The sequence below is a fragment of the Buceros rhinoceros genome, unplaced genomic scaffold (genome assembly GCF_000710305.1).
Source record: "Buceros rhinoceros silvestris isolate BGI_N320 unplaced genomic scaffold, ASM71030v1 scaffold31638, whole genome shotgun sequence".
Taxonomy (NCBI): Eukaryota; Metazoa; Chordata; class Aves; order Bucerotiformes; family Bucerotidae; genus Buceros; species Buceros rhinoceros.
Window position 1 is genome coordinate 13,763 of NW_010427936.1, and position 9,554 is coordinate 23,316.

A 9,554-nucleotide genomic window follows, 5' to 3' on the forward strand; every position below is an offset into this window, starting at 1 on the left:
AGCGCTGAGAGAAGGTGGGCACGGTTGTGGAACACTCTGCTTAAGCAGATCAGCCATTCCTCACAAACTCGTGTGTATCCTCCAAACCACGGCGCAGCGTCCCTCGGCACGTGGCAGGGGAGGTGGTTACGATTAAAAGGGGGCAGTTTTGTTCTGGAAGGAAAAATACACAAATGTCTTTTAAAGAAATCCACCCAAACGTGACTTCTCTTCAGGTGTTATTAGTGACTTGAGAAGGCATTCACTCACGGCATCCTTACACGGGGAAGTCCTTGCACACGCCTGTTCCTTCCAAGTGCCATCAGAACCCAGGGGCAGCAGACCCTTCAGTGACAGTCCCCTGAGAGTGGGGATGCTCCTTTGAACTGAAATGTCAGATTTGTGACATTTTGGTGATCTTTGCTTTGAATTTCAATAGAAAGGGCTTCCCCTTCTATTTGCAGGGCTGCCGGTGAAATATTATCCTGACAGTCATTTGATATTCAAGCACTGATATAAATTCTAAAGATTTAGAAAAAAACATAGAGCAAGTCACTCTGGCACGTACCAGTACGAGTTGGGAGGCGGAGGGGAGGACCACTTTGTCACGGAGCTGGAGGGCTGGGTGTCAGGAGGGTTTGGTCCCGGGTCTCTGCCTGCCCCGCTCCCAGCAATACGCACTCCTTCCCTGGGTCTCCGTTTCCATGTGTACAGCATGGCGAGAGCAGCAGCTCTCGGGGAAGGCAGCCTGTTAATTCACTAAGAAGTTGAATTTATTCCTGTGTTGAAAGAGGCATCAGAGTAAAAAGTTACAGTGTTTTGATACTAGAAAAGGTTGGGTGGGATTTTTCTTTTTTCTTTTGCCCTGTTCCTTCCACACCAGCGAAGTCTGCAGGTGAAAGAAGTCATAAAAACACACATTTTGGAAGCTTGGTATTTACAGGTTGTTAGAGAAAACGCTGATGTAGCGTTCACTGAGCCCTGCCAGAGTGTCGCACTCGTTTAACGAATACATGGGTTCACCCCGCTTTAGCTGAACTGAGGCCTGGCTGGCAAAGTATTTACAGACCAGCCCTCCGGAGCGGTTCCTGACGATTAACGGCATTAAAGAAAGGGCAGGTTGGATTGAGTGAGGCAAAGTCCTTCTCCCTTCAGCCTCCAGTGCTCCCTGCCCTGCCAGGACCGCAGGGAAGGCAGGCTGGCTAATGTAAACAGGTGTTATCTTGAAAATGCACGATTATCTTTATCGATCAGGTGTAGCACATCTCCTCAGATTTCCGAAGACAGCCTCTTGTTGAGAGGTCCTCAAGGAAGGAGGTGTGTTGGAAGGGGAGGGTGGTGGTGGCTGAGGAAGGGGAGCTCCTTGGCCAGGATTCCCAGGGCTGCTGCTGCCTTGGCTGAGTGTGGCCAGCAGCACAGCCCCGCTGCGACCCAGTCCTGTGTGACCAGTTCAGGAGATGGGAGATGGCTTTCCCCACGTTCTGCAAACTGCAGAGACCAGCTGTGCTCATGGACGTGCTTTTGTACGGCGGGAGCTGAAGCACAAGGACACTAAACGCTGTGCTGAACGTTCCGGGGGAAAGCCTGAGCTGGAGAAATGTGGAGGCAGGTTCCTGGAGATGCAGCCCAGCACGTAGCTATAGCCTGCTGTTCATCCGTCTGTCTGTCTGCACTGTGCTCTCGGAGTGGGAGGGCTGGGGGCCGCTGGGGAAGCTCCTGGCGATGCTCTGCCGTGTCCTGTTAATTTCATATCGCTTTTGTTGTTGGTTTCTGTTGACGCTTTAGGTGAGGTCTGTCACAAATCCTACACGCAGTTCTCCAACCTCTGCCGTCACAAGCGGATGCACGCGGACTGTCGCACCCAGATCAAATGCAAGGACTGTGGCCAGATGTTCAGCACTACCTCCTCTCTCAACAAACACCGGCGCTTCTGCGAGGGCAAGAACCATTACAACCCAGGGGGGATTTTTGCCCCGGGTCTACCCCTGACGCCCACTTCCATGATGGACAAATCCAAGCCTTCTCCCAACCTCAATCACGCCAGCCTGGGGTTTAATGATTATTTTCCGTCTCGCCCACACCCAGGGGGTCTTCCCTTCTCACCTGCCCCCCCAGCGTTTCCTGCCCTCACTCCGGGCTTCCCGGGGATTTTCCCACCATCACTATACCCCAGGCCCCCCTTGTTACCACCCACACAACTGCTCAAAAGTCCCCTCAACCACACTCAAGACGCAAAGCTTCCAAGCCCACTTGGGAACCCAGCACTTCCTCTGATCTCTGCAGTGAGTAACAGCAACCAGGCCACTTCGGGAGAGGAGAAATGTGAAAGCAGCCTGGAAAACTCCTACCTGGAGAAGCTAAAAGCCAGGAACAGTGACATGTCCGATGGCAGTGACTTTGAGGATGTCAATACAACCACAGGCACAGATCTGGACACTACTACGGGCACTGGTTCTGACCTGGACAGTGATGCAGAGAGTGACAGGGACAAAACAAAAGATAAGAGCAAACAAACTGAGAGCAAGCCAGATTTTGTCAGTAGCTCTGTGTCTGCAAGTTCCAACAACACCACGAGTGAGATCCCTCTCTTCTATTCTCAGCATTCCTTCTTTCCTCCCCCTGAAGAGCACCTGCTGCCCACCACAGGAGCAGCTAATGACTCTATCAAAGCTATCGCCTCCATCGCAGAGAAGTATTTTGGGCCTGGCTTCATGGGGATGCAGGAGAAAAAGATGGGTTCGCTCCCGTATCATTCCATGTTCCCTTTTCAGTTCCTCCCTAATTTCCCCCACTCACTCTACCCCTTCACGGAGCGGACCCTCAATCACAACTTGCTGGTCAAGGCAGAACCAAAGTCACCCAGGGACCTCCACAAAGTAGGCAGCACCAGCTCAGAGTCACCCTTTGATCTCACCACAAAGCCAAAAGAGATTAAGCCAATCTTGCCGCCACCGAAGGTCCTGCCAGCCCCGTCCTCAGGGGAAGAACAGCCACTGGATCTGAGCATTGGCAACCGCATCCGAGCCAGCCAGAACGGAGGAAGAGAGCCACGGAAGAACCACATTTATGGGGAAAGGAAGCTAATGGCAAGTGAAGTCTTACCCAAGATTTCCCAGTCTCAACTGCCTCAGCAGCCATCCCTGCATTACGCTAAGCCATCACCCTTTTTCATGGACCCCATATACAGGTATTAACATACCCTGCCTTAAGCGTTTCCTCTAACGAGCTCATTTTCTAGCTGACATCGCAGCTTGAGGCAGGTTGGGATGTAGGTTGTGTAGAAAGAGCAGGGGAAGTGCTGCAGTTGCTCGTACCTCTCTCCTTTGTCACAGCATGGTGAATTTTCTGAGTGGAAAGGGATGAATAGTTGAAGGAGCCCTTGTAATCGATATGTATAAAGAACACGTCCTTATTTTGATAGAGGAGAAACTTGCCCTATCTCAGGACTCTCCCACGAGCCAACACTAAGATGGCACTTCTGCTGGGGAAATTCCAGAGGTTTGATTCGATAAGAATGCAGAGTTAGATGCCTGGGAGCCCTGGCTCTCATGGCTTGGGAATGAGTCAGGAGCCCTGGGAGCCTGCAAACACAGCTCTCCCACTACTGACTCGGTGTCCTTTTGGTGAGCCACTTCACCTTTCTTCCTCCCACCCCCCTTTTTCTTTCTCATTCGCTTTCATAGAGTTGCTTAGTTTGTAGGAGCTGCTGTTGTGGACCAGCCTTTTGAATCGTTCTTAAGTCTGGAGTAACAAGTGCTGTGTAAGTACATGGTAACCTGTTACTCCCCGGGTCTCTCCCAGGTACGTTTCTGGGAGATACGTCTATCTTAGACGTAACAGGGTTTTCTAGTTTCGCTTGAAACGGGTGGGTTTTGAGGAAGGCCGGGCTCGTTTTGTCAGCCCTCGGATGAGCTGAATGTGGAAAACGTGTAAAGCAGACTGGGAGAAGTTGTTCAAATGGCAGTTAAACTTGCAGAGGGAATGAGCTCAGAAGAAGATGGAAAGAGAAGACTTGAGTCTTCTGTAGTTTTACAAGTTCTCACAAAACCTGTTTCTGAAGGAAAACTATTCTTAGCTTTCCAGTGAAGGTACCAGTGAGTCTGTGCATTACCCACCCAGGCGCTGGCACTCCCTGGTATCTTCCTGCCACAGAGGAGATGTGTTTGGCACATGGCAAACACCATTTGTTCTTGGCAAAGTCCAGTGAAAGGCACTATCCCAAACCAGTTTGATTTAGACATGAACATGGCAATTAATCCTGCCTCAGGACAGGCTGTTTGAGAACAGCCATTGCGGTACGTGGGTTTGGCCCAGAGGCCTCCTGGGTTTGGTGACCCACGGACCAGCCAGTTCTGGAAGTGGATGGTTTATTCTTGCGTTCCTTGAGCTAACCGTGACGAGGGTGCCGTGGGGTTGCCCAGCGAGCCCAGCTGTAACCCAGCCCGCGGGAAAGCTGATGGACGTGCTGGTGTTTCCGTCGTGGTGGAAAGGCTCACGCTCACCGCAGAACGAGTGTGTCAGCACTGGGATAGTTCAAAGGGCTGCGAACAGCAAGGGCTGGCATGGCCTCTGCTGCCAGCTGGAAAAGCGGGCCAGGAGAACAGCACCTATGTCACCACCGTGCTGCTATTGTACAGTGATAACTGTGGGAAAAAATGATGTCAATGCCTGGCCAGGCCAAGGAGCTGTCAGCTGCGATGAGGATTAGTGAGCCCGCGTGGCTGGCTATTAAAGCGCCTCTCGCTTTGCCAGCGCTTTGCTCTCAGGGTTGGTGCTGTGTCGCCTGCTTACATGCTTCCCATCTGTGATGGAAATGGCCACATCACAACCCGGGACATGTGACGGATTCTGTCTGGGACCCACCGTGGTCATCTCCTCTTGGAAAAAGAAGTAATGATGTAAATAGGCTGGCATTTATTTTTGTAAAAAGCAGTGCTGGAAAAAAAAAAACAGGACAGAAAGGCAAAAGCTTTGTGTTAGGGTAGGATCCTGCCACCTCTGGGCATTCTCGGTAGGAATGTTAAAATAACGAGGGTTGGAAAAGCCGTTGCCAATTAAAATAGCAGCCTCGGGAAAACCATAAAGGTCCAGAAGACAGATGGAAGTGAAGGATGGGGGCATCGTTTGTTGCATTCCACAGGATGCATGTAGTTTTAGTAATGTATTAAAATAGAAAGGCAGCGGTGGAGTTGCTTGTGAATCAGACTTCTGATGTAATGAGCTAAACAGCGGAGCTTCCAAGTCCCAGCTTAAAAATATGGAAATATTTTGTTTCTAAACTTCTCTTTATCGGACTTTCTCACATTGTTTGGCTCCTTCATTTTTCTCCCAAAGGCCACTTAAATCCTTGACATTTTCTCCTGCTGATATAATTTAATGCAGCCAGACAGCCTGAAATCAGAGCAGTTTTTAGCTCAGCCTTGCTGAGGTGACGTTCTCAGGCACTGGGCTCAAAAGATCTGCTTAATCCTCTGGAATTCAGCTCTGATGAGGACGTTGGTACGTTTGTTGTGCTCTCATTACCCGACGCTGGTTGATGGCAACGCTGCGTGAAACGCTGCCGCTTCGCTGCGGTTTTACGCAGGTGGAGCTGTCTCCGGTGCCAGGCTCCAGCGGGCATTCCCTGGGCACCGCAGCCGGGCTCGGCGCCTCATGGGAGCAAAGCTTCGCTGCTCCGGGTGTTGCTCAGTGCTGTTTTGCTGTTCTGTGTGTCGGGGAAAATGTACGTATTGTTTTACAGCTTGCTCTGAAAGCTCATGTCCGTAGAAACACATACCTTGCATGGCACAGTGATTGTGACTGCGTGTCAAATCCACCTCTTCTCTTTCCTTCTCCCTTAGAAAAATGAAATGCAGATTACATACAGCTCACTAAATAGCCCTCTGCATGACTCTTCTTTTAAACTCTTTGGTACTTTGATCCACACACGAGTCAGCTGAAATGCAGCAAAATAATTTGCTCTCATTTACGCTGGACTAATGTAGTTAAAATTAGTCTTACTCTCGGGTTTCTGCTGGTGGAGCTGACATGGCCTCTATTCCAGTCATTTAAAGATGCAGCTGCGTTCATTGGAGTTACTTTCGTAACACTTTTTCCCCACAGAGGACATTTCAGTTTCTCTTTCTGGTGATTCCACACTGTGGTTTCCCTGCAAGTGGAATATTTTGTGAAAGCAAAGCCAGTACTTTCAAAAACAGGAGCCTAACTTTAGGATGAAGCGTGTAGTAAGGTGCTTTCACATGGAATATTTGAATGGACCAAAGCGACACCAGAAGCACTTGGGTTCCCAAGTCACTTCAGAAATCTCTCACCAGATCCCAGCTTTTTCAGTTGTTGTCCACATCCGCTTGCCAAAGAAACTCAATGCAAGTTACATCTCAGCTGCAAGGGAGGAAATAAATATGAAACACCTAATGAGTTGAGCACACTTGGGACTGTAAAGTCTGGCCCCGTGTTAACTCTTCAGATAAAGACGAACTCTCAAAGACAATTTTTTTCCATGCAGTGGCTGCTTCTCCCGCTTAAACATCGCTTCTGCTGTAAATGTAGGGGTTTTCGTGGCATTTCCCAACAGCAGAGGCTTAGAAACCAGTACAGCGGAGGCATTAGTCTCTCATAGATCAAAATGTTTTCTTCATCTGATGGCTCAAAAAGCAATGCCCAAAGGAGGGGATCCATTTTCATACTGTTCCCAGTGCCTTTTGTGGGGTGACTTGTGGGTCACAGCTTGCAGTAGAAGGGGAAGAAGGAGGGTTGTGTCAGTAGGAGAATAGCCTCCTATGTATAATTTCAACTCCTCTGCAAACGGTTTGGCTGTTTCTTTGCTGCCTGTGGGTATGTAACCCTCTGTGTTGTTGTCCAGCAGGGTGGAGAAGCGGAAGGTGACAGACCCTGTGGGTGCCCTAAAGGAGAAGTACCTGCGACCCTCCCCGCTGCTTTTTCACCCCCAGGTAAAAGCAGTGACGTTACGCTGTGGTGTTGGTTGAATGCCACGATGGCTGAGGTGGAGCTGACCGAGGGTCTGGCTCTTTCTGGGCCAAGGGCCCGACTGGAAACTCCACTGTTTTCCACCAGTTACTTTCAGATACTTCCAATTTCTCACCTGGTTGGAGGATGATGGTCCTTATGCCTTGCTGTTTCTTTTGTGTTAACAGAAGAACAGGGGTGAGGTCTGGATGACTCCAATGCTCTGCCAAGCTCCCTTTTCACATGCCAGCGTGCCTACTTATTTTTTCCCTTGGGAACAAGGGCTACAGTCGTTTGCAGTAGTACAAAGTGGAGAAAGACTGTCCAGCACCCAGCATTTTGTACCTGCCTGGTGTTCCCGTACATCATCTAGAAGGAGTGGAAGTGCAGGGCAGTGGAGCATCAGGGTTCAGCTCTGCCTGCTCCAGAAGGTGATGGAGAGCTCGTACTCCCTCCTTCCTGCACAGCTACTCTAGTCTCTGTCCTCCTGACGACCCAGGGATAGGGCATTTGCTCCCTCTGCATCTGCCCCAGGCCTGAGTCCCTGCAGAGCAATGGGAAACGCTGCCGGACACTCTCCCCTTCGGCAGTGGACCAGGAATCCCAGCCCATGGTGGAGCCGGACCAGACCTTTACCCCAGAGTCTTTGAAAGGCCCAACAAAGTCCAGTGCGACCAAGACTGGCGTCCACCCCAGTTCACAAGTGATAGCTGAACTCCCCAGGAAGCGATATTGCTCTTTGGTCTTAGGGTTCCTCGCTCCATCCTGACGATGCAGCGAGTTCTGCCCCACGCTGCCCGACCTCCTCACAGAGGGACGGCCGCCAGCTATCCCTCCTCTGCCCCGCTGTGAGCACTGCTGGCAGCGGGGCTCTGCGCTCCTCTGGCTCTCCTCTACGTTCACATGCATTGTTCTCCTCTGATCATGTTTCCCACCTTAGATAAATAACTCGCAGGTTTGTGAAAGCTGGATTCTGGTTGCTTTCACAGCTAAACTTAGTTCTCTCATTGTTTTGCATCAGCCTCAGAGTTTGGTTAATAACTTCCCCCGATTTTTCCTTCATACAGGCTGGATAATGGTGACAGGCTGGCCAGGAACATCCTGTGTTTGTGTGGGATAGAATAGTGGGGATATCTGCCTGTAAAGAATCTGATAGCAGGGAGGAGCTAGCGTGGCAAAGCAGCCCAGCGAGACGATGAGAAACGAACAGTCCCTGCGTAGGAGCAAGCACCGGGTGGAAGGTTGTTAACATTGTTCCTGAAATCCTGACCACGTCCTCTTCCCATGGCGATGAAAAGATGTGGAAGGTCTGGTTATCTCTAACAGCTTATCAGACAGAATGGCCTAAAATTTACAATCACTCGAGCCCGAAGCTTCCTGGTAACTGGTGTTTAGTGAAGCGGGTTGCTGTGTAAAGATTGCTCGATGCAGAGGGTTGCTGTTCCCATGCGATGGGATCAATCAGGTGTGTCACACGGGGGACAAAGGCAGGTCACTTGTTCAAGAATACGAGAGACTTTTACTATCAGATCCCCACCTGATCTTATCTTGGATCTTGCCCTGAGAAAGTGTATTTTCAGGGGCTCCTGATTCTATCTTCTTTGCTAGGACCAGCGTTCAAATATGGGGTCACTTCGAGACACGCTCTGAGGGTTTCGCTCACTCTAAACATGAGTCTGGTCTCAGCCTTTTCTTCTGTGAATAATCCCCCAGGTCTCCCAGAGGGCCCTGGCTGGGATGTGATTAAGGCAAAAGATGTGACAGACTGAGCATTCAGAAGACGTTTTCTCTTTGAAAACGAATTTCAGGCAAGTTTTATTTCTTAGCCAGTCGCTGACAGTGGTGTCTCTGCTCCGGTGGGAGTTATTCTCACATTGTCTATTTTAAATGCAACTCTGGACAATGTAAATAAAGGGTGTAACTTTTTGATAACTTAATGGAAAACCTTTTCTCACCTGTTAAGTTTCTTTTCTTCTCCCCTTCTTCTTTATTATAATCAGGCAGTTGTTCCCTAAATAGCAAAGTGCCTTTGGAGAGGCTGTGGCCGGCATTTAGAATTTTAAACCGAGCCCACGGCTATCAAGCCAGCAAACATCTCTGACTAAGTGCCTAAAGAACAGGGCACAACAAAGGCTATCTCCAGGTACTCCAGCGAAGGGCTGAGTGGCGCAGCTCTGAAAGATCCGGAGAGCATTTTAACGTGATGGTTTTGTTACATGACTGGCAGCTGGGGCAGAGCTTTTGCTGCAAATGATCAAGTAACCTTTTCAAGTGGCTGCCGCTAAGTATTACTTACTATTTATCATGGGCTGGGAGCCTCCAACCAAGGGGCCGTGGATCTATTATCAGGAAATGGGTTTTACTACTCCTCTTTTTTACAGCTTATGAATGGTTGTCAGCCTTCCACAATGTATTCTTTGGTGATTAAGACAACTTTTTTTTATAGTCATACATTTTGAACAATATCTTGGCTCTCTTTCCTCCCCCCGAGCCCAGTGTAATAAAGTGTAAACGTGCAAAAGGTCAGCCCTTCCTGTACAATAGAGCATCTACTGGTGATATATGGCTTCCTACTGCCTTCCGCTCGCTCGCTGTTCCCCGCTCCCGGG

At 49.8% G+C, this 9,554-nt stretch overlaps 1 protein-coding gene across 1 annotated transcript in view; it reads left to right on the top strand.

Moving 5' to 3' along the window:
* The window catches only part of PRDM16 (PR domain containing 16), a 35,996-nt gene that overhangs the window by 12,296 nt on the left and 14,146 nt on the right, over positions 1–9,554 (top strand). Inside the window, exons 5-6 of the mRNA XM_010142108.1 lie at positions 1,765–3,166; positions 6,842–6,929. Coding sequence (XP_010140410.1) covers positions 1,765–3,166; positions 6,842–6,929 — 1,490 coding nt within the window. The remainder of the gene's footprint in view (positions 1–1,764; positions 3,167–6,841; positions 6,930–9,554) is intronic.